Genomic DNA, 25024 nt, shown 5'->3' with positions numbered 1-25024 from the left:
TTGCAGAATTCTCTCCGCCCCAGGGCAAAATGTGCAGAATTGCAGGAAATGAACTTTAAAATGTAATTTTTTTTCTCCTGTCATGAGGGGGCCGCTAAAATGTTTTGCTCGCAAGGTGTGTGGGGGTGTATGGATGTAGCTACACAGACCCTCTATAGCCCCTCATGATGAGTTGTGTTTCTTTGTGGCCCCCGCTCCCATCAGTTGTCCAGCCCTGTCTTACAGTGTAACACTCCAATTGGGAGACTGATTTGACTGTAATGGTTCAAATGTTTTTGTTTCCAGCAGAAAAATAAAAAGAGGCTTCAAAAACCAAGACAAGTACGACGAACACGTCTCTCAACATGTCAAGGTAACATTCTCATGATCCAATGATTCTGAGGTGATGAACTGAACGTGATGACATCATACTAGGTCATCAGGGTTCCAAGTTTCCATTGTTAGTCTACCGTTAGGGTTAGGGTACAGGCTACCTTTAGTAAAACAGGCAAAGCATTGTGTTGGTCTGTCACGATCGTCTGAAGGATTGGACCAATGCGCAGCGTTGCGAGTGAACATGATAACTTTATTAATTAAAGCAACCACGAAGAAAACAACAAAATAACGATACGTGAAGTTCTAAACTGAAATACGACTAAACAGCTACAAAGAAACAATAACCCACAACCACAAGGTGAAAACACACAGAATATATATGGCTCCCAATCAGAGATAACGAGCCGAACAGCTGACACTCGTTACCTCCGATTGGGAGTCATTAACCAAATTACCAAAACACAAACAAATGAAACTCACCCCTACCCAACACCACCAAATGAAATACACCCAAAAGAAACATGAACAACCCTGGCTCAAAATAAACGTCCATAGAGCCAGAGTGTTACAGTACCCCCCCCTAAAGGTGCGAACTCCGGGCGCACCAACATCAGGACTAGGGGAGGGTCTGGGTGGGCGTCTGTCCATGGTGGTGGCTCTGGCCCCGGTCGTGATCCCCACCCCACCACAGTCACAACCTGCTTCGGTAGCCTCCTCCCAATGACCACCCTCCACCTAACCCCACCTGGACTAAGGGGCAACCCCGGACTAAGGGGCAGCATCGGCCTAAGGGGCAGCACCGGGATAAGGGGCAGCACCGGGATAAGGGGCAGCACCGGGATAAGGGGCAGCACCGGACTACGGGGCAGCACCGGGCTAAAGGGCAGCACCGGACTAAGGGGCAGCACCGGACTAAGGGGCAGTACCGGACTACGGGGCAGCACCGGGCTAAGGGGCGGCACCGGACTCAGGGGCAGCACCGGACTAAGGGGCAGCACCGGGCTAAAGGGCAGCACCGGGCTAAGGGGCAGCACCTGACTAGATGGCGGATCCTGGCTGGCTGGCTCTGGCGGATCCTGGCGGGACGGCTCTGGCGGATCCTGGCGGGACGTCTCTGGCGGATCCTGGCGGGACGGCTCTGGCGGATCCAGGCTGGACGGCTCTGGCGGATCCTGGCGGGACGGCTCTGGCGGATCCTGGCGGGCCGGCTCTGGCGGATCCTGGCTGGACGGCTCTGGCGGATCCGGGCTGACCGGCTCTGGCGGATCCTGGCTGGCCGGCTCTGGCTGATCCTGGCTGGACGGCTCTGGCGGATCCTGGCGGGACGGCTCTGGCGGATCCGGGCTGACCGGCTCTGGCGGATCCTGGCTGGCCGGCTCTGGCTGATCCTGGCTGGACGGCTCTGGCGGATCCTGGCGGGACGGCTCTGGCGGATCCGGGCTGACCGGCTCTGGCGGATCCTGGCTGGCCAGCTCTGGCGGATCCTGGCTGGCTGACGGGTCTGGCTGCTCATGGCTGGCTGACGGATCTGGCTGCTCATGGCTGGCTGACGGATCTGGCTGCTCATGGCTGGCTGACGGGTCTGGCTGCTCATGGCTGGCTAACGGATCTGGCTGCTCATGGCTGGCTGACGGATCTGGCTGCTCATGGCTGGCTGACGGATCTGGCTGCTCATGGCTGGCTGACGGGTCTGGCTGCTCATGGCTGGCTGACGGATCTGGCTGCTCATGGCTGGCTGACGGATCTGGCTGCTCATGGCTGGCTGACGGATCTGGCTGCTCATGGCTGGCTGACGGATCTGGCTGCTCATGGCTGGCTGACGGATCTGGCTGCTCATGGCTGGCTGACGGATCTGGCTGCTCATGGCTGGCTGACGGATCTGGCTGCTCATGGCTGGCTGACGGGTCTGGCTGCTCATGGCTGGCTAACGGATCTGGCTGCTCATGGCTGGCTGACGGATCTGGCTGCTCATGGCTGGCTGACGGGTCTGGCTGCTCATGGCTGGCTGACGGGTCTGGCTGATCATGGCTGGCTGACGGATCTGGCTGCTCATGGCTGGCTGACGGGTCTGGCTGCTCATGGCTGGCTGACAGATCTGGCTGCTCATGGCTGGCTGATGGTGCTGGCTGGGAGGCTGGCGGTGGAGGCGGACCCCAGCCTCGGATAGCAGTCATCACCTCCAGCAGGGCGGCTCCCATCTGCAGGATCTGCTCTTTCTGGTTCCGAACCTGAGCTTCCAGTCTAGTATGGGCTGCGTCGGCTCCTGCTGATTCCATAGCAGGTGTCTGATTCTGTCTGGCGGACGGCTCTGCAGGCTCATGGCAGACGGACGGCTTTGCAAGCTCAGTACAGACGGGCGGCTTATGCAGCGCTTGGCAGACGGGCAGTTCAGATGCCCTAGGGCAGACGGCAGACTCTGGCCGGCTGGCGACGCACATCGTGGACCTGGTGCGTGGAGTAGGAACAGACCGGCCCGTACCGGGAACACCCACCACTGGCCTTAACTGGGGATCAAGAACGGACCGGACCAGACTGGGAACACACTTCAGTCTCTCATGCCGTGCCACAACAACTTCCCTCCCTCTACTCGCCAATGGCTCCCGTAATCCGATAGCCTTCTCTCCAGCTCTACCTGTGGCAGCCTCCTGCTGCCCAGGCGCCCAAGCCATGTGCCCCCCCCCAAAAAATTTTTGGGGAGTAACCACGGGCTTCCAGCCTTGACTCCGCGCTTCCTCTTCGTACCACCTCCTCTCGGCTGCAGCTGCCTCCAGCTCTTCACGAGGGCGGTGATATTCCTCCTCATACCACCTCCTCTCGGCTGCAGCTGCCTCCAGCTCTTCACGAGGGCGGTGATCTTCCTCCGGTTGTGCCCAAGGACCCTTTCCAGCCCGAATCTCCTCCCAAGTCCAAAAATCCTTAGGAGGCGTCCATACATCCTGCGTAGGTAGGTCCTGTTGCCGCTTGTTACGCCGCTTGGTCCTCTTGTGGTGGGTTATTCTGTCACGATCGTCTGAAGGATTGGACCAATGCGCAGCGTTGCGAGTGAACATGATAACTTTATTAATTAAAGCAACCACGAAGAAAACAACAAAATAACGATACGTGAAGTTCTAAACTGAAATACGACTAAACAGCTACAAAGAAACAATAACCCACAACCACAAGGTGAAAACACACAGAATATATATGGCTCCCAATCAGAGATAACGAGCCGAACAGCTGACACTCGTTACCTCCGATTGGGAGTCATTAACCAAATTACCAAAACACAAACAAATGAAACTCACCCCTACCCAACACCACCAAATGAAATACACCCAAAAGAAACATGAACAACCCTGGCTCAAAATAAACGTCCATAGAGCCAGAGTGTTACATGGTCTACCTTTAGTAAAACAGGCAAAGCATTGTGTTAGTCTACCTTTAGTAAAACAGGCAAAGCATTGTGTTAGTCTACCTTTTAGTAAAACAGGCAAAGCATTGTGTTAGTCTACCTTTTAGTAAAACAGGCAAAGCATTGTGTTAGGCTACCTTTAGTAAAACAGGCAAAGCATTGTGTTGGTCTACCTTTAGTAAAACAGGCAAAGCATTGTGTTAGTCTACCTTTTAGTAAAACAGGCAAAGCATTGTGTTAGGCTACCTTTAGTAAAACAGGCAAAGCATTGTGTTGGTCTACCTTTAGTAAAACAGGCAAAGCATTGTTTTAGTCTACCTTTAGTAAAACAGGCAAAGCATTGTGTTAGTCTACCTTTAGTAAAACAGGCAAAGCATTGTGTTGGTCTACCTTTAGTAAAACAGGCAAAGCATTGTGTTGGTCTACCTTTAGTAAAACAGGCAAAGCATTGTTTTAGTCTACCTTTAGTAAAACAGGCAAAGCATTGTGTTGGTCTACCTTTAGTAAAACAGGCAAAGCATTGTGTTGGTCTACCTTTAGTAAAACAGGCAAAGCATTGTGTTAGTCTACCTTTAGTAAAACAGGCAAAGCATTGTGTTAGTCTACCTTTAGTAAAACAGGCAAAGCATTGTGTTGGTCTACCTTTAGTAAAACAGGCAAAGCATTGTGTTGGTCTACCTTTAGTAAAACAGGCAAAGCATTGTGTTAGTCTACCTTTTAGTAAAACAGGCAAAGCATTGTGTTGGTCTACCTTTATTAAAACAGGCAAAGCATTATGTTGGTCTACCTTTAGTAAAACAGGCAAAGCATTGTGTTAGTCTACCTTTAGTAAAACAGGCAAAGCATTGTGTTGGTCTACCTTTAGTAAAACAGGCAAAGCATTGTGTTGGTCTACCTTTAGTAAAACAGGCAAAGCATTGTGTTAGTCTACCTTTAGTAAAACAGGCAAAGCATTGTGTTAGTCTACCTTTAGTAAAACAGGCAAAGCATTGTGTTAGTCTACCTTTAGTAAAACAGGCAAAGCATTGTGTTAGTCTACCTTTAGTAAAACAGGCAAAGCATTGTGTTGGTCTACCTTTAGTAGGACAGGCAAAGCATTGTGTTGGTCTACCTTTAGTAAAACAGGCAAAGCATTGTGTTGGTCTACCTTTAGTAAAACAGGCAAAGCATTGTGTTAGTCTACCTTTAGTAAAACAGGCAAAGCATTGTGTTGGTCTACCTTTAGTAGGACAGAACCTTTATTTGTATTTATTTATTTATTATTTATTAAGGATTCCCATTAGTTCCTGCTAAGGCAGCAGCTACTCTTCCTGGGGTTTATTATGGATCCCCATTAGTTCCTGCCAAGGCAGCAGCTACTCTTCCTGGGGTTTCTTATGGATCCCCATTAGTTCCTGCCAAGGCAGCAGCTACTCTTCCTGGGGTTTATTATGGATCCCCATTAGTTCCTGCCAAGGCAGCAGCTACTCTTCCTGGGGTTTATTAAGGATCCCCATTAGTTCCTGCCAAGGCAGCAGCTACTCTTCCTGGGGTTTATTATGGATCCCCATTAGTTCCTGCCAAGGCAGCAGCTACTCTTCCTGGGGTTTATTATGGATCCCCATTAGTTCCTGCCAAGGCAGCAGCTACTCTTCCTGGGGTTTATTAGGATCCCCATTAGTTCCTACCAAGGCAGCAGCTACTCTTCCTGGGGTTTATTAGGATCCCCATTAGTTCCTGCCAAGGCAGCAGCTACTCTTCCTGGGGTTTATTATGGATCCCCATTAGTTCCTGCCAAGGCAGCAGCTACTCTTCCTGGGGTTTATTATGGATCCCCATTAGTTCCTGCCAAGGCAGCAGCTACTCTTCCTGGGGTTTATTATGATCCCCATTAGTTCCTACCAAGGCAGCAGCTACTCTTCCTGGGGTTTATTAGGATCCCCATTAGTTCCTGCCAAGGCAGCAGCTACTCTTCCTGGGGTTTATTATGGATCCCCATTAGTTCCTGCCAAGGCAGCAGCTACTCTTCCTGGGGTTTATTATGGATCCCCATTAGTTCCTGCCAAGGCAGCAGCTACTCTTCCTGGGGTTTATTATGGATCCCCATTAGTTCCTGCCAAGGCAGCAGCTACTCTTCCTGGGGTTTATTATGGATCCCCATTAGTTCCTGCCAAGGCAGCAGCTACTCTTCCTGGGGTTTATTATGGATCTCCATTAGTTCCTGCCAAGGCAGCAGCTACTCTTCCTGGGGTTTATTATGGATCCCCATTAGTTCCTGCCAAGGCAGCAGCTACTCTTCCTGGGGTTTATTATGGATCTCCATTAGTTCCTGCCAAGGCAGCAGCTACTCTTCCTGGGGTTTATTATGGATCCCCATTAGTTCCTACCAAGGCAGCAGCTACTCTTCCTGGGGTCCAGCAACATTAAGGCAGTTATAATTTCAAATATTACATGACATTACATTTCATAACACTTTACCCAATACATTTAGTGTGTTCCCTCAGGCCACTACTCCACTATCACATATTTACAATACATCATCCATGTGTACGTGTGTGTAGAGTGCGTGTCTGTCTGTGTGTCTGTGCCTCTTCACAGTCTCCGCTGTTCCATAAGGTGTATTTCTATCTGTTTTTTAAAATCTGATTCTACTGCTTGCATCAGTTACCTGATGTGGAATAGAGTTCCATGTAGTCATGGCTCTATGTAGTACTGTGCGCCTCCCATAGTCTGTTCTGTACTTGGGGACTGTGAAGAGACCTCTGGTGGCATGTCTTGTGGGGTATGCATGGGTGTCCAAGCTGTGTGCTAGTAGTTTAAACAGACAGCTCGGTGCATTCAGCTTGCCAACATTTCTTACAAATACAATTAGTGATGAAGTCAATCTCTCTTCCACAGGCAAAGCATTGTTAGCTTACCTTTAGTTAAACAGGCAAAGCCTTCTGTTAGTTAAACAGGTAAAGCCTTCTGTTAGTTAAACAGGTAAAGCCTTCTGTTAGTTAAACAGGTAAAGCCTTCTGTTAGTTAAACAGGTAAAGCCTTCTGTTAGTTAAACAGGTAAAGCCTTCTGTTAGTTAAACAGGTAAAGCCTTCTGTTAGTTAAACAGGTAAAGCCTTCTGTTAGTTAAACAGGTAAAGCCTTCTGTTAGTTAAACAGGTAAAGCCTTCTGTTACTTAAACAGGTAAAGCCTTCTGTTAGTTAAACAGGTAAAGCCTTCTGTTAGTTAAACAGGTAAAGCCTTCTGTTAGTTAAACAGGTAAAGCCTTCTGTTAGTTAAACAGGTAAAGCCTTCTGTTAGTTAAACAGGTAAAGCCTTCTGTTAGTTAAACAGGTAAAGCCTTCTGTTAGTTAAACAGGTAAAGCCTTCTGTTAGTTAAACTGGTAAAGCCTTCTGTTAGTTAAACAGGTAAAGCCTTCTGTTAGTTAAACAGGTAAAGCCTTCTGTTAGTTAAACAGGTAAAGCCTTCTGTTAGTTAAACAGGTAAAGCCTTCTGTTAGTTAAACAGGTAAAGCCTTCTGTTAGTTAAACAGGTAAAGCCTTCTGTTAGTTAAACAGGTAAAGCCTTCTGTTAGTTAAACAGGTAAAGCCTTCTGTTAGTTAAACAGGTAAAGCCTTCTGTTAGTTAAACAGGTAAAGCCTTCTGTTAGTTAAACAGGTAAAGCCTTCTGTTAGTTAAACAGGTAAAGCCTTCTGTTAGTTAAACAGGCAAAGCCTTCTGTTAGTTAAACAGGTAAAGCCTTCTGTTAGTTAAACAGGCAAAGCCTTCTGTTAGTTAAACAGGTAAAGCCTTCTGTTAGTTAAACAGGTAAAGCCTTCTGTTAGTTAAACAGGTAAAGCCTTCTGTTAGTTAAACAGGCAAAGCCTTCTGTTAGTTAAACAGGTAAAGCCTTCTGTTAGTTAAACAGGTAAAGCCTTCTGTTAGTTAAACTGGTAAAGCCTTCTTGTTAGTTAAACAGGTAAAGCCTTCGTTTAGTTAAACAGGTAAAGCCTTCTGTTAGTTAAACAGGTAAAGCCTTCTGTTAGTTAAACAGGTAAAGCCTTCTGTTAGTTAAACAGGCAAAGCCTTCTGTTAGTTAAACAGGCAAAGCCTTCTGTTAGTTAAACAGGTAAAGCCTTCTGTTAGTTAAACAGGCAAAGCCTTCTGTTAGTTAAACAAGTAAAGCCTTCTGTTAGTTAAACAGGCAAAGCCTTCTGTTAGTTAAACAGGTAAAGCCTTCTGTTAGTTAAACAGGTAAAGCCTTCTGTTAGTTAAACAGGTAAAGCCTTCTTGTTAGTTAAACAGGTAAAGCCTTCTGTTAGTTAAACAGGTAAAGCCTTCTGTTAGTTAAACAGGTAAAGCCTTCTGTTAGTTAAACAGGCAAAGCCTTCTGTTAGTTAAACAGGTAAAGCCTTCTGTTAGTTAAACAGGTAAAGCCTTCTGTTAGTTAAACAGGTAAAGCCTTCTGTTAGTTAAACAGGTAAAGCCTTCTGTTAGTTAAACAGGTAAAGCCTTCTGTTAGTTAAACAGGCAAAGCCTTCTGTTAGTTAAACAGGTAAAGCCTTCTGTTAGTTAAACAGGTAAAGCCTTCTGTTAGTTAAACAGGTAAAGCCTTCTGTTAGTTAAACAGGTAAAGCCTTCTGTTAGTTAAACAGGTAAAGCCTAACCCTAACCCTCTAGTGCTCGGTTGAAGACTGCAGCTTCACTGCTCATGAGAAGCTGGTCAACATTCACTGGAAGAATGTAAGTAGTAACCCCCATTAACCCTAACCCCCATTAACCCCAACCCCCATTAACCCTAACCTGACCCCCTCTTCATCTGTATAGAGTCATAATGAACCTAGACCACAGACCCCCTCTTCATCTGTATAGAGTCATAATGAACCTAGACCATAGACCCCCTCTTCATCTGTATAGAGTCATAATGAACCTAGACCATAGACCCCCTCTTCATCTGTGTAGAGTCATAATGAACCTAGACCATAGACCCCCTCTTCATCTGTACAGAGTCATAATGAACCTAGACCATAGACCCCCTCTTCATCTGTATAGTCATAATGAACCTAGACCATAGACCCCCCTCTTCCTCCTGTATAAAACATACATTAACCTAACTCCTCCTGTATAGAAACATACATTACCCTGACTCCTCCTGTATAGAAACATACATTAACCTGACTCCTCCTGTATAAAACATACATTAACCTAACTCCTCCTGTATAGAAACATACATTACCCTGACTCCTCCACCTAACTCCTCCTGTATAAAACATACATTACCCTAACTCCTCCTGCACCATCTCCTATAGAACAATGCCCCAGGAGCAAAGAGAATCCAGCTGGACACTGAAGAGGAGATCTCTAAATGGAGAGAGGAGCGGCGCAGGTCAGTACTGTAGTTGATGTTTTTAAACATGGTGAAGCTTTGCTGTAAGATCCAGTCACTCATCTGGCAATGCTTTGGTTTCCTACATTTCTCTTGAAATGACTCCTTTTGGATTAGATCTGATTCTGTTCATATGAACCATGTTCTGTTACCACCAGGATCAGGGCCTAAAATTAACACCTGCCAAATGTGAGTAGATTTAGGCAATACTAAGTTGTCTGTTTTACCAGCCATGTTGGCGGGTGCTCGGGGCTCCACAGTATGGGGCTGGGCGGTATACCGTATTTTACCATATACCGGTATTGATGCACGGACCGGTTTGGGTTTTTACTTTACCTTCTAGAACGGTATTTGAATGTTTGGTTTGTTAAATGTGATACGCTGTGGGTAACATCCATTTTTATAGTTTACTTAGCTACTTGAGTCATCTCTCTCCATGCAGCTTCCACACAGACCTCGCCCCGCCCCCTGTCACTCAAGGTGCACATTTGTTGTTCAAATCAAATCAAATTGTATTGGCCACATCCGCCGAATACAACAGGTGCAGACATTACAGTGAAATGCTTACTTACAGCCCTTAACCAACAGTGCATTTATTTTTAATAAAAAAGTAGAATAAAACAACAAGAAAAGTGTTGAGAAAAAAAGAGCAGAAGTAAAATAAAGTGACAGTAGGGAGGCTATATATACAGGGGGGTACCGGTGCAGAGTCAATGTGCGGGGTCACCGGCTAGTTGAGGTAGTTGAAGTAATATGTACATGTGGGTAGAGTTAAAGTGACTATGCATAAATAATTAACAGAGTAGCAGCATAAAAAGAAGGGGTGGGGGGGCAGTGCAAATAGTCCGGGTAGGCATGATTAGCTGTTCAGGAGTCTTATGGCTTGGGGGTAGAAGCTGTTGAGAAGTCTTTTGGACCTAGACTTGGCACTCGGGTACCGCTTGCCGTGCGGTAGCAGAGAGAACAGTCTATGACTAGGGTGGCTGGAGTCTTTGACAATTTTGAGGGCCTTCCTCTGACACCGCCTGGTATAGAGGTCCTGGATGGCAGGAAGCTTTGCCCCAGTGATGTACTGGGCTGTAGGCACTACCCTCTGTAGTGCCTTGCGGTCAGAGGCCAAGCAGTTGCCATACCAGGCGGTGATGCAACCAGTCAGGATGCTCTCGATGGTGCAGCTGTAGAATTTCTTGAGGATCTGAGGACCCATGCCAAATCTTTTTAGTCTCCTGAGGGGGAATAGGCTTTGTCGTGCCCTCTTCACGACTGTCTTGGTGTGTTTGGAACATGATAGTTCGTTGGTGATGTGGACACCAAGGAACTTGAAGCTCTCAACCTGTTCCACTACAGCCCCGTCGATGAGAATGGGGGCGTGCTCAGTCCTCTTTTTTTTCCTGTAGTCCACAATCATCTCCTTTGTCTTGGTCACGTTGAGGGAGAGGTTGTTGTCCTGGCACCACACGGCCAGATCTCTGACCTCCTCCCTATAGGCTGTCTCATCGTTGTCGGTGATCAGGCCTACCACTGTTGTGTCGTCGGCAAACTTAATGATGGTGTTGGAGTCGTGCCTGGCCATGCAGTCATGGGTGAACAGAGAGTACAGGAGGGGACTGAGCACGCACCCCTGAGGGGCCCCCGTGTTGAGGATCAGTGTGGCAGATGTGTTGTTACCTACCCTTACCACCTGGGGGCGGCCCGTCAGGAAGTCCAGGATCCAGTTGCAGAGGGAGGTGTTTAGTCCCAGGATCCTTAGCTTAGTGATGAGCTTAGAGGGCAGTCCCAGTGGCTCGTGGGTCTTCGTACCCACATCCATTTTGTTTTCCATCAACAAAACACCAAACTATGGAGTTTCTCATGGAACAATGGTGTCGCCTCCCTCCAACAGAGTTCCAGACACTTGTAGAATCTGTCCCAAGGTGCCTTGAAGCAGTTCTGGCCGCTGGTGGCCCAACGCCCAATTAAAGGGAATGGAAAAATGTTACTTCATATTCATCATCTCCAGCACCACCCCAACACCAACAATGAGAAAATGGTGCGTTTTCTATGTTTTTTTAGTAAAACAGATTGAGGAAGATGGGTGTTTCCAATGACGACATCGGTGTACATCGTTTTGATTTTAACCAATTATGAGGCCTTGCCTACTAATTGTCTATTAATGATGATGTCATTGGAAACACTTATCTTCCTCTGTTTTACTACAAAACATAGAAATGCTCAATTTTCACATGTTGGGGTGTTGCTGCAGATGATGAATATGAAGTGGTGACATTTCCCTTTAAGACATTGTATGTTGCTGTTTCCTTTATTTGGGCAGTTACCTGTACATACAACATAAACAGGAAGATGGGGCGGCAGGTACAGTGAGGGGAAAAAAGTAATTGATCCCCTGCTGATTTTGTACATTTGCCCACTGACAAAGACATGATCAGTCTATCATTTTAAATGTATGTTTATTTGAACAGTGAGAGACTGAATAACAACAAAAATCCAGAAAAATGCATGTAAAAAATGTTATACATTGATTTGCATTTTAATGAGGGAAATAAGTATTTGACCCCTCTGCAAAACATGACTTAGTACTTGGTGGCAAAACCCTTGTTGGCAATCAGAGGTCAGATGTTTCTTGTAGTTGGCCACCAGGTTTGCACACATCTCAGGAGGGATTTTGTCCCACTCCTCTTTGCAGATCTTCTCCAAGTCATTAAGGTTTCGAGCCTGATGTTTGGCAACTCGAACCTTCAGCTCCCTCCACAGATTTTCTATGGGATTAAGGTCTGGAGACTGGCTAGGCCACTCCAGGACCTTAATGTGCTTCTTCTTGAGCCACTCCTTTGTTGCCTTGGCCGTGTGTTTTGGGTCGTTGTCAGGCTGGAATACCCATCCACGACCCATTTTCAATGCCCTGGCTGAGGGAAGGAGGTTCTCACTCAAGATTTGATGGTAGGTGTCCCCGTCCATCGTCCCATTGATGCGGTGAAGTTGTCCTGTCCCCTTAGCAGAAAAACACCCCCAAAGCATAATGTTTCCACCTCCATGTTTGACGGCGGGGATGGTGTTCTTGGGGTCATAGGCAGCATTCCTCCTCCTCCAAACACGGTGAGTTGAGTTGATGCCAAAGAGCTCGATTTTGGTCTCATCTGAACACAACACTTTTACCCAGTTCTCCTCTGAATCATTCAGATGTTCATTGGCAAACTTCAGACGGGCCTGTATATGTGCTTTCTTGAGCAGGGGGACCTTGCGGGCGCTACAGGATTTCAGTCCTTCACGGCGTAGTGGGTTACCAATTGTTTTCTTGGTGACTATGGTCCCAGCTGCCTTGAGATCATTGACAAGATCCTCCTGTGTAGTTCTGGCCTGATTCCTCACCGTTCTCATGATCATTGCAACTCCACGAGGTGAGATCCTGCATGGAGCCCCAGGCCGAGGGAGATTGACAGGTCTTTTGTGTTTCTTCCATTTGTGAATAATCGCACCAACTGTTGTCACCGTCTCACCAAGCTGCTTGGCGATGGTCTTGTAGCCCATTCCAGCCTTGTATAGGTCTACAATCTTGTCCCTGACATCTTTGCAGAGCTCTTTGGTCTTGGCCATGGAGGAGAGTTTGGAATCTGATTGATTGATTGCTTCTGTGGACAGGTGTCTTTTATACAGGTAACAAACTGAGATTAGGAGCACTCCCTTTAAGAGTGTGCTCCTAATCTCAGCTCGTTAACTGTATAAAAGACACCTGGGAGCCAGGAGTCTTTCTGATTGAGAGGGGGTCAAATACTTATTTCCCTCATTAAAATGCGAATCAATTTATAACATTTTTGACATGCGTTTTTCTGAATTTTGTTGTTGTTATTCTGTCTCTCACTGTTCAAATAAACCTACCAATAAAATTATAGACTGATCATGTCTTTGTCAGTGGGCAAACGTACAAAATCAGCAGGGGATCAAATACTTTTTATCCTCACTGTAGCCTCGAGGTTAAACCCTAATTGCCCCAAGGGCACTCTAAAATGGCGACTCCCTGCAGGTCTCTCAGGGGGCGCTGGGATATGCAGAAAGACACAGTCCATTACACACTGTGACAGGACAGATATAAGCAACCCCCAAATAATAATAATAATAATCATGAAGATGGAAGGTCTTTTCTCTTAGATCAGGGATGGAGGGGCAACTGGCGGCCTGCTTGTAAAATGAATGTGGTTGTGCAAAAGCATCAATTAGCCCATGTGCATAAGCATCACTCAATTAGGCCATGTGCATAAGCATCACTCAATTAGGCCATGTGCATAAGCATCACTCAATTAGGCCATGTGCATAAGCGTCACTCAATTAGGCCATGTGCATAAGCGTCACTCAATTAGGCCATGTGCATAAGCGTCACTCAATTAGGCCATGTGCATAAGCGTCACTCAATTAGGCCATGTGCATAAGCATCACTCAATTAGGCCATGTGCATAAGCATCACTCAATTAGGCCATGTCAGCTACATGGTCAGTCTAGCGGCCAGCTATTTAAACTTGTAGTAAGCATGGTTGAATTTCCGACCAGGGTGGGGCCCATTGATCATCAGTTATCATATTAAAAACTGCAAGCATTCGCCTCCACCCTATCGCAAAATGAATAGAATTGCATGAAATTAGTGAAAAATTGCAGAATTCTCTCCGCCCCAGGGCAAAATGTGCAGAATTGCAGGAAATGAACTTTAAAATGTAATTTTTTTTCTCCTGTCATGAGGGGGCCGCTAAAATGTTTTGCTCGCAAGGTGTGTGGGGGTGTATGGATGTAGCTACACAGACCCTCTATAGCCCCTCATGATGAGTTGTGTTTCTTTGTGGCCCCCGCTCCCATCAGTTGTCCAGCCCTGTCTTACAGTGTAACACTCCAATTGGGAGACTGATTTGACTGTAATGGTTCAAATGTTTTTGTTTCCAGCAGAAAAATAAAAAGAGGCTTCAAAAACCAAGACAAGTACGACGAACACGTCTCTCAACATGTCAAGGTAACATTCTCATGATCCAATGATTCTGAGGTGATGAACTGAACGTGATGACATCATACTAGGTCATCAGGGTTCCAAGTTTCCATTGTTAGTCTACCGTTAGGGTTAGGGTACAGGCTACCTTTAGTAAAACAGGCAAAGCATTGTGTTGGTCTGTCACGATCGTCTGAAGGATTGGACCAATGCGCAGCGTTGCGAGTGAACATGATAACTTTATTAATTAAAGCAACCACGAAGAAAACAACAAAATAACGATACGTGAAGTTCTAAACTGAAATACGACTAAACAGCTACAAAGAAACAATAACCCACAACCACAAGGTGAAAACACACAGAATATATATGGCTCCCAATCAGAGATAACGAGCCGAACAGCTGACACTCGTTACCTCCGATTGGGAGTCATTAACCAAATTACCAAAACACAAACAAATGAAACTCACCCCTACCCAACACCACCAAATGAAATACACCCAAAAGAAACATGAACAACCCTGGCTCAAAATAAACGTCCATAGAGCCAGAGTGTTACAGTACCCCCCCCTAAAGGTGCGAACTCCGGGCGCACCAACATCAGGACTAGGGGAGGGTCTGGGTGGGCGTCTGTCCATGGTGGTGGCTCTGGCCCCGGTCGTGATCCCCACCCCACCACAGTCACAACCTGCTTCGGTAGCCTCCTCCCAATGACCACCCTCCACCTAACCCCACCTGGACTAAGGGGCAACCCCGGACTAAGGGGCAGCATCGGCCTAAGGGGCAGCACCGGGATAAGGGGCAGCACCGGGATAAGGGGCAGCACCGGGATAAGGGGCAGCACCGGACTACGGGGCAGCACCGGGCTAAAGGGCAGCACCGGACTAAGGGGCAGCACCGGACTAAGGGGCAGTACCGGACTACGGGGCAGCACCGGGCTAAGGGGCGGCACCGGACTCAGGGGCAGCACCGGACTAAGGGGCAGCACCGGGCTAAAGGGCAGCACCGGGCTAAGGGGCAGCACCTGACTAGATGGCGGATCCTGGCTGGCTGGCTCTGGCGGATCCTGGCGGGACGGCTCTGGCGGATCCTGGCGGGACGTCTCTGGCGGATCCTGGCGGGACGGCTCTGGCGGATCCAGGCTGGACGGCTCTGGCGGATCCTGGCGGGACGGCTCTGGCGGATCCTGGCGGGCCGGCTCTGGCGGATCCTGGCTGGACGGCTCTGGCGGATCCGGGCTGACCGGCTCTGGCGGATCCTGGCTGGCCGGCTCTGGCTGATCCTGGCTGGACGGCTCTGGCGGATCCTGGCGGGACGGCTCTGGCGGATCCGGGCTGACCGGCTCTGGCGGATCCTGGCTGGCCGGCTCTGGCTGATCCTGGCTGGACGGCTCTGGCGGATCCTGGCGGGACGGCTCTGGCGGATCCGGGCTGACCGGCTCTGGCGGATCCTGGCTGGCCAGCTCTGGCGGATCCTGGCTGGCTGACGGGTCTGGCTGCTCATGGCTGGCTGACGGATCTGGCTGCTCATGGCTGGCTGACGGATCTGGCTGCTCATGGCTGGCTGACGGGTCTGGCTGCTCATGGCTGGCTAACGGATCTGGCTGCTCATGGCTGGCTGACGGATCTGGCTGCTCATGGCTGGCTGACGGATCTGGCTGCTCATGGCTGGCTGACGGGTCTGGCTGCTCATGGCTGGCTGACGGATCTGGCTGCTCATGGCTGGCTGACGGATCTGGCTGCTCATGGCTGGCTGACGGATCTGGCTGCTCATGGCTGGCTGACGGATCTGGCTGCTCATGGCTGGCTGACGGATCTGGCTGCTCATGGCTGGCTGACGGATCTGGCTGCTCATGGCTGGCTGACGGATCTGGCTGCTCATGGCTGGCTGACGGGTCTGGCTGCTCATGGCTGGCTAACGGATCTGGCTGCTCATGGCTGGCTGACGGATCTGGCTGCTCATGGCTGGCTGACGGGTCTGGCTGCTCATGGCTGGCTGACGGGTCTGGCTGATCATGGCTGGCTGACGGATCTGGCTGCTCATGGCTGGCTGACGGGTCTGGCTGCTCATGGCTGGCTGACAGATCTGGCTGCTCATGGCTGGCTGATGGTGCTGGCTGGGAGGCTGGCGGTGGAGGCGGACCCCAGCCTCGGATAGCAGTCATCACCTCCAGCAGGGCGGCTCCCATCTGCAGGATCTGCTCTTTCTGGTTCCGAACCTGAGCTTCCAGTCTAGTATGGGCTGCGTCGGCTCCTGCTGATTCCATAGCAGGTGTCTGATTCTGTCTGGCGGACGGCTCTGCAGGCTCATGGCAGACGGACGGCTTTGCAAGCTCAGTACAGACGGGCGGCTTATGCAGCGCTTGGCAGACGGGCAGTTCAGATGCCCTAGGGCAGACGGCAGACTCTGGCCGGCTGGCGACGCACATCGTGGACCTGGTGCGTGGAGTAGGAACAGACCGGCCCGTACCGGGAACACCCACCACTGGCCTTAACTGGGGATCAAGAACGGACCGGACCAGACTGGGAACACACTTCAGTCTCTCATGCCGTGCCACAACAACTTCCCTCCCTCTACTCGCCAATGGCTCCCGTAATCCGATAGCCTTCTCTCCAGCTCTACCTGTGGCAGCCTCCTGCTGCCCAGGCGCCCAAGCCATGTGCCCCCCCCCAAAAAATTTTTGGGGAGTAACCACGGGCTTCCAGCCTTGACTCCGCGCTTCCTCTTCGTACCACCTCCTCTCGGCTGCAGCTGCCTCCAGCTCTTCACGAGGGCGGTGATATTCCTCCTCATACCACCTCCTCTCGGCTGCAGCTGCCTCCAGCTCTTCACGAGGGCGGTGATCTTCCTCCGGTTGTGCCCAAGGACCCTTTCCAGCCCGAATCTCCTCCCAAGTCCAAAAATCCTTAGGAGGCGTCCATACATCCTGCGTAGGTAGGTCCTGTTGCCGCTTGTTACGCCGCTTGGTCCTCTTGTGGTGGGTTATTCTGTCACGATCGTCTGAAGGATTGGACCAATGCGCAGCGTTGCGAGTGAACATGATAACTTTATTAATTAAAGCAACCACGAAGAAAACAACAAAATAACGATACGTGAAGTTCTAAACTGAAATACGACTAAACAGCTACAAAGAAACAATAACCCACAACCACAAGGTGAAAACACACAGAATATATATGGCTCCCAATCAGAGATAACGAGCCGAACAGCTGACACTCGTTACCTCCGATTGGGAGTCATTAACCAAATTACCAAAACACAAACAAATGAAACTCACCCCTACCCAACACCACCAAATGAAATACACCCAAAAGAAACATGAACAACCCTGGCTCAAAATAAACGTCCATAGAGCCAGAGTGTTACATGGTCTACCTTTAGTAAAACAGGCAAAGCATTGTGTTAGTCTACCTTTAGTAAAACAGGCAAAGCATTGTGTTAGTCTACCTTTTAGTAAAACAGGCAAAGCATTGTGTTAGTCTACCTTTTAGTAAAACAGGCAAAGCATTGTGTTAGGCTACCTTTAGTAAAACAGGCAAAGCATTGTGTTGGTCTACCTTTAGTAAAACAGGCAAAGCATTGTGTTAGTCTACCTTTTAGTAAAACAGGCAAAGCATTGTGTTAGGCTACCTTTAGTAAAACAGGCAAAGCATTGTGTTGGTCTACCTTTAGTAAAACAGGCAAAGCATTGTTTTAGTCTACCTTTAGTAAAACAGGCAAAGCATTGTGTTAGTCTACCTTTAGTAAAACAGGCAAAGCATTGTGTTGGTCTACCTTTAGTAAAACAGGCAAAGCATTGTGTTGGTCTACCTTTAGTAAAACAGGCAAAGCATTGTTTTAGTCTACCTTTAGTAAAACAGGCAAAGCATTGTGTTGGTCTACCTTTAGTAAAACAGGCAAAGCATTGTGTTGGTCTACCTTTAGTAAAACAGGCAAAGCATTGTGTTAGTCTACCTTTAGTAAAACAGGCAAAGCATTGTGTTAGTCTACCTTTAGTAAAACAGGCAAAGCATTGTGTTGGTCTACCTTTAGTAAAACAGGCAAAGCATTGTGTTGGTCTACCTTTAGTAAAACAGGCAAAGCATTGTGTTAGTCTACCTTTTAGTAAAACAGGCAAAGCATTGTGTTGGTCTACCTTTATTAAAACAGGCAAAGCATTATGTTGGTCTACCTTTAGTAAAACAGGCAAAGCATTGTGTTAGTCTACCTTTAGTAAAACAGGCAAAGCATTGTGTTGGTCTACCTTTAGTAAAACAGGCAAAGCATTGTGTTGGTCTACCTTTAGTAAAACAGGCAAAGCATTGTGTTAGTCTACCTTTAGTAAAACAGGCAAAGCATTGTGTTAGTCTACCTTTAGTAAAACAGGCAAAGCATTGTGTTAGTCTACCTTTAGTAAAACAGGCAAAGCATTGTGTTAGTCTACCTTTAGTAAAACAGGCAAAGCATTGTGTTGGTCTACCTTTAGTAGGACAGGCAAAGCATTGTGTTGGTCTACCTTTAGTAAAACAGGCAAAGCATTGTGTTGGTCTACCTTTAGTAAAACAGGCAAAGCATTGTGTTAGTCTACCTTTAGTAAAACAGGCAAAGCATTGTGTTGGTCTACCTTTAGTAGGACAGAACCTTTATTTGTATTTATTTATTTATTATTTATTAAGGATTCCCATTAGTTCCTGCTAAGGCAGCAGCTACTCTTCCTGGGGTTTATTATGGATCCCCATTAGTTCCTGCCAAGGCAGCAGCTACTCTTCCTGGGGTTTCTTATGGATCCCCATTAGTTCCTGCCAAGGCAGCAGCTACTCTTCCTGGGGTTTATTATGGATCCCCATTAGTTCCTGCCAAGGCAGCAGCTACTCTTCCTGGGGTTTATTAAGGATCCCCATTAGTTCCTGCCAAGGCAGCAGCTACTCTTCCTGGGGTTTATTATGGATCCCCATTAGTTCCTGCCAAGGCAGCAGCTACTCTTCCTGGGGTTTATTATGGATCCCCATTAGTTCCTGCCAAGGCAGCAGCTACTCTTCCTGGGGTTTATTAGGATCCCCATTAGTTCCTACCAAGGCAGCAGCTACTCTTCCTGGGGTTTATTAGGATCCCCATTAGTTCCTGCCAAGGCAGCAGCTACTCTTCCTGGGGTTTATTATGGATCCCCATTAGTTCCTGCCAAGGCAGCAGCTACTCTTCCTGGGGTTTATTATGGATCCCCATTAGTTCCTGCCAAGGCAGCAGCTACTCTTCCTGGGGTTTATTAGGATCCCCATTAGTTCCTACCAAGGCAGCAGCTACTCTTCCTGGGGTTTATTAGGATCCCCATTAGTTCCTGCCAAGGCAGCAGCTACTCTTCCTGGGGTTTATTATGGATCCCCATTAGTTCCTGCCAAGGCAGCAGCTACTCTTCCTGGGGTTTATTATGGATCCCCATTAGTTCCTGCCAAGGCAGCAGCTACTCTTCCTGGGGTTTATTATGGATCCCCATTAGTTCCTGCCAAGGCAGCAGCTACTCTTCCTGGGGTTTATTATGGATCCCCATTAGTTCCTGCCAAGGCAGCAGCTACTCTTCCTGGGGTTTATTATGGATCTCCATTAGTTCCTGCCAAGGCAGCAGCTACTCTTCCTGGGGTTTATTATGGATCCCCATTAGTTCCTGCCAAGGCAGCAGCTACTCTTCCTGGGGTTTATTATGGATCTCCATTAGTTCCTGCCAAGGCAGCAGCTACTCTTCCTGGGGTTTATTATGGATCCCCATTAGTTCCTACCAAGGCAGCAGCTACTCTTCCTGGGGTCCAGCAACATTAAGGCAGTTATAATTTCAAATATTACATGACATTACATTTCATAACACTTTACCCAATACATTTAGTGTGTTCCCTCAGGCCACTACTCCACTATCACATATTTACAATACATCATCCATGTGTACGTGTGTGTAGAGTGCGTGTCTGTCTGTGTGTCTGTGCCTCTTCACAGTCTCCGCTGTTCCATAAGGTGTATTTCTATCTGTTTTTTAAAATCTGATTCTACTGCTTGCATCAGTTACCTGATGTGGAATAGAGTTCCATGTAGTCATGGCTCTATGTAGTACTGTGCGCCTCCCATAGTCTGTTCTGTACTTGGGGACTGTGAAGAGACCTCTGGTGGCATGTCTTGTGGGGTATGCATGGGTGTCCAAGCTGTGTGCTAGTAGTTTAAACAGACAGCTCGGTGCATTCAGCTTGCCAACATTTCTTACAAATACAATTAGTGATGAAGTCAATCTCTCTTCCACAGGCAAAGCATTGTTAGCTTACCTTTAGTTAAACAGGCAAAGCCTTCTGTTAGTTAAACAGGTAAAGCCTTCTGTTAGTTAAACAGGTAAAGCCTTCTGTTAGTTAAACAGGTAAAGCCTTCTGTTAGTTAAACAGGTAAAGCCTTCTGTTAGTTAAACAGGTAAAGCCTTCTGTTAGTTAAACAGGTAAAGCCTTCTGTTAGTTAAACAGGTAAAGCCTTCTGTTAGTTAAACAGGTAAAGCCTTCTGTTACTTAAACAGGTAAAGCCTTCTGTTAGTTAAACAGGTAAAGCCTTCTGTTAGTTAAACAGGTAAAGCCTTCTGTTAGTTAAACAGGTAAAGCCTTCTGTTAGTTAAACAGGTAAAGCCTTCTGTTAGTTAAACAGGTAAAGCCTTCTGTTAGTTAAACAGGTAAAGCCTTCTGTTAGTTAAACAGGTAAAGCCTTCTGTTAGTTAAACTGGTAAAGCCTTCTGTTAGTTAAACAGGTAAAGCCTTCTGTTAGTTAAACAGGTAAAGCCTTCTGTTAGTTAAACAGGTAAAGCCTTCTGTTAGTTAAACAGGTAAAGCCTTCTGTTAGTTAAACAGGTAAAGCCTTCTGTTAGTTAAACAGGTAAAGCCTTCTGTTAGTTAAACAGGTAAAGCCTTCTGTTAGTTAAACAGGTAAAGCCTTCTGTTAGTTAAACAGGTAAAGCCTTCTGTTAGTTAAACAGGTAAAGCCTTCTGTTAGTTAAACAGGTAAAGCCTTCTGTTAGTTAAACAGGTAAAGCCTTCTGTTAGTTAAACAGGCAAAGCCTTCTGTTAGTTAAACAGGTAAAGCCTTCTGTTAGTTAAACAGGCAAAGCCTTCTGTTAGTTAAACAGGTAAAGCCTTCTGTTAGTTAAACAGGTAAAGCCTTCTGTTAGTTAAACAGGTAAAGCCTTCTGTTAGTTAAACAGGCAAAGCCTTCTGTTAGTTAAACAGGTAAAGCCTTCTGTTAGTTAAACAGGTAAAGCCTTCTGTTAGTTAAACTGGTAAAGCCTTCTTGTTAGTTAAACAGGTAAAGCCTTCGTTTAGTTAAACAGGTAAAGCCTTCTGTTAGTTAAACAGGTAAAGCCTTCTGTTAGTTAAACAGGTAAAGCCTTCTGTTAGTTAAACAGGCAAAGCCTTCTGTTAGTTAAACAGGCAAAGCCTTCTGTTAGTTAAACAGGTAAAGCCTTCTGTTAGTTAAACAGGCAAAGCCTTCTGTTAGTTAAACAAGTAAAGCCTTCTGTTAGTTAAACAGGCAAAGCCTTCTGTTAGTTAAACAGGTAAAGCCTTCTGTTAGTTAAACAGGTAAAGCCTTCTGTTAGTTAAACAGGTAAAGCCTTCTTGTTAGTTAAACAGGTAAAGCCTTCTGTTAGTTAAACAGGTAAAGCCTTCTGTTAGTTAAACAGGTAAAGCCTTCTGTTAGTTAAACAGGCAAAGCCTTCTGTTAGTTAAACAAGTAAAGCCTTCTGTTAGTTAAACAGGTAAAGCCTTCTGTTAGTTAAACAGGTAAAGCCTTCTGTTAGTTAAACAGGTAAAGCCTTCTGTTAGTTAAACAGGTAAAGCCTTCTGTTAGTTAAACAGGCAAAGCCTTCTGTTAGTTAAACAGGTAAAGCCTTCTGTTAGTTAAACAGGTAAAGCCTTCTGTTAGTTAAACAGGTAAAGCCTTCTGTTAGTTAAACAGGTAAAGCCTTCTGTTAGTTAAACAGGTAAAGCCTAACCCTAACCCTCTAGTGCTCGGTTGAAGACTGCAGCTTCACTGCTCATGAGAAGCTGGTCAACATTCACTGGAAGAATGTAAGTAGTAACCCCCATTAACCCTAACCCCCATTAACCCCAACCCCCATTAACCCTAACCTGACCCCCTCTTCATCTGTATAGAGTCATAATGAACCTAGACCATAGACCCCCTCTTCATCTGTATAGAGTCATAATGAACCTAGACCATAGACCCCCTCTTCATCTGTATAGAGTCATAATGAACCTAGACCATAGACCCCCTCTTCATCTGTGTAGAGTCATAATGAACCTAGACCATAGACCCCCTCTTCATCTGTACAGAGTCATAATGAACCTAGACCATAGACCCCCTCTTCATCTGTATAGTCATAATGAACCTAGACCATAGACCCCCCTCTTCCTCCTGTATAAAACATACATTAACCTAACTCCTCCTGTATAGAAACATACATTACCCTGACTCCTCCTGTATAGAAACATACATTAACCTGACTCCTCCTGTATAAAACATACATTAACCTAACTCCTCCTGTATAGAAACATACATTACCCTGACTCCTCCACCTAACTCCTCCTGTATAAAACATACATTACCCTAACTCCTCCTGCACCATCTCCTATAGAACAATGCCCCAGGAGCAAAGAGAATCCAGCTGGACACTGAAGAGGAGATCTCTAAATGGAGAGAGGAGCGGCGCAGGTCAGTACTGTAGTTGATGTTTTTAAACATGGTGAAGCTTTGCTGTAAGATCCAGTCACTCATCTGGCAATGCTTTGGTTTCCTACATTTCTCTTGAAATGACTCCTTTTGGATTAGATCTGATTCTGTTCATATGAACCATGTTCTGTTACCACCAGGATCAGGGCCTAAAATTAACACCTGCCAAATGTGAGTAGATTTAGGCAATACTAAGTTGTCTGTTTTACCAGCCATGTTGGCGGGTGCTCGGGGCTCCACAGTATGGGGCTGGGCGGTATACCGTATTTTACCATATACCGGTATTGATGCACGGACCGGTTTGGGTTTTTACTTTACCTTCTAGAACGGTATTTGAATGTTTGGTTTGTTAAATGTGATACGCTGTGGGTAACATCCATTTTTATAGTTTACTTAGCTACTTGAGTCATCTCTCTCCATGCAGCTTCCACACAGACCTCGCCCCGCCCCCTGTCACTCAAGGTGCACATTTGTTGTTCAAATCAAATCAAATTGTATTGGCCACATCCGCCGAATACAACAGGTGCAGACATTACAGTGAAATGCTTACTTACAGCCCTTAACCAACAGTGCATTTATTTTTAATAAAAAAGTAGAATAAAACAACAAGAAAAGTGTTGAGAAAAAAAGAGCAGAAGTAAAATAAAGTGACAGTAGGGAGGCTATATATACAGGGGGGTACCGGTGCAGAGTCAATGTGCGGGGTCACCGGCTAGTTGAGGTAGTTGAAGTAATATGTACATGTGGGTAGAGTTAAAGTGACTATGCATAAATAATTAACAGAGTAGCAGCATAAAAAGAAGGGGTGGGGGGGCAGTGCAAATAGTCCGGGTAGGCATGATTAGCTGTTCAGGAGTCTTATGGCTTGGGGGTAGAAGCTGTTGAGAAGTCTTTTGGACCTAGACTTGGCACTCGGGTACCGCTTGCCGTGCGGTAGCAGAGAGAACAGTCTATGACTAGGGTGGCTGGAGTCTTTGACAATTTTGAGGGCCTTCCTTTGACACCGCCTAGTATAGAGGTCCTGGATGGCAGGAAGCTTGGCCCCAGTGATGTACTGGGCCATACGCACTACCCTCTGTAGTGCCTTGCGGTTGGAGGCCAAGCAGTTGCCATACCAGGCGGTGATGCAGCCAGTCAGGATGCTCTCGATGGTGCAGCTGTAGAATTCTTTGAGGATCTGAGGACCCATGCCAAATCTTTTCAGTCTCCTGAGGGGGAATAGGCTTTGTCGTGCCCTCTTCACGACTGTCTTGGTGTGTTTGGACCATGATAGTTTGTTGGTGATGTGGACACCAAGGAACTTGAAGCTCTCAACCTGTTCCACTACAGCCCCGTCGATGAGAATGGGGGCGTGCTCAGTCCTCTTTTTTTTCCTGTAGTCCATAATCATCTCCTTTGTCTTGGTCACGTTGAGGGAGAGGTTGTTATCCTGGCACCACACGGCCAGGTCTCTGACCTCCTCCCTATAGGCTGTCTCATCGTTGTCGGTGATCAGGCCTACCACTGTTGTGTCATCGGCAAACTTAATGATGGTGTTGGAGTCGTGCCTGGCCATGCAGTCATGGGTGAACAGGGAGTACAGGAGGGGACTGAGCACGCACCCCTGAGGGGCCCCCGTGTTGAGGATCAGTGTGGCAGATGTGTTGTTACCTACCCTTACCACCTGGGGGTGGCCCGTCAGGAAGTCCAGGATCCAGTTGCAGAGGAAGGTGTTTAGTCCCAGGATCCTTAGCTTAGTGATGAGCTTTGAGGGCACTATGGTGTTGAACGCTGAGCTGAATTCAATGAATAGCATTCTCACGTAGGTGTTCCTCTTGTCCAGGTGGGAAAGGGCAGTGTGGAGTGCAATAGAGATTGCATCATCTGTGGATCTGTTGGGGCGGTATGCAAATTGGAGTGGGTCTAGGGTTTCTGGGATAATGCTGTTGATGTGAGCCATGACCAGCCTTTCAAAGCACTTCATGGCTACAGACGTCAGTGCTACGGGTCGGTAGTCATTTAGGCAGGTTATCTTAGAGTCCTTGGGCACAGGGACTATGGTGGTCTGCTTGAAACTCTCTAGCATGAGACTTTTGCGTTCAGTCTCTGCATGGTCAATGCAGCACATGTGTTGTTTCATCTACCATGAGACTCTACATGGTCAATGCAGCACATGAAATAATGTTGATGACAACAATGTTGTTTTCACTTTGCTTCTTAATATAAATCCACTAGCGTTCTATAATTGGACTTCTTGTTTGTGGTTCTTACATCTGTAAACAGCTAGTTTGTCTTTTCTTAGTAAGTT

At 47.0% G+C, this 25024-nt stretch overlaps 2 protein-coding genes across 2 annotated transcripts; both read right to left on the bottom strand.

The window, feature by feature from the left end:
• Positions 1–546: 546 nt before the first annotated feature.
• On the bottom strand, positions 547–3574 carry LOC311123894 (uncharacterized protein). Its single transcript, XM_084198110.1, has 2 exons — positions 2353–3574; positions 547–2221 (listed from the first exon to the last, which is right to left on the bottom strand). Exon 2 carries the CDS (start codon positions 1907–1909, stop codon positions 1283–1285), a length of 627 nt encoding a protein of 208 aa, XP_084054236.1. The 5' UTR covers positions 1910–2221; positions 2353–3574; the 3' UTR covers positions 547–1282.
• Positions 3575–14237: 10663 nt separating this feature from the next.
• LOC311123893 (uncharacterized protein) lies at positions 14238–17265 on the bottom strand. Its single transcript, XM_084198109.1, has 2 exons — positions 16044–17265; positions 14238–15912 (listed from the first exon to the last, which is right to left on the bottom strand). The coding sequence occupies exon 2, from the start codon at positions 15598–15600 to the stop codon at positions 14974–14976; it is 627 nt and encodes a 208-aa protein (XP_084054235.1). The 5' UTR covers positions 15601–15912; positions 16044–17265; the 3' UTR covers positions 14238–14973.
• Positions 17266–25024: the final 7759 nt, after the last annotated feature.

The sequence above is a fragment of the Coregonus lavaretus genome (genome assembly GCF_964263955.1).
Source record: "Coregonus lavaretus genome assembly, contig: HAP1_SCAFFOLD_509, whole genome shotgun sequence".
Lineage (NCBI taxonomy): Eukaryota > Metazoa > Chordata > Actinopteri > Salmoniformes > Salmonidae > Coregonus > Coregonus lavaretus.
This window is presented reverse-complemented; position numbering and strand designations above follow the sequence as displayed.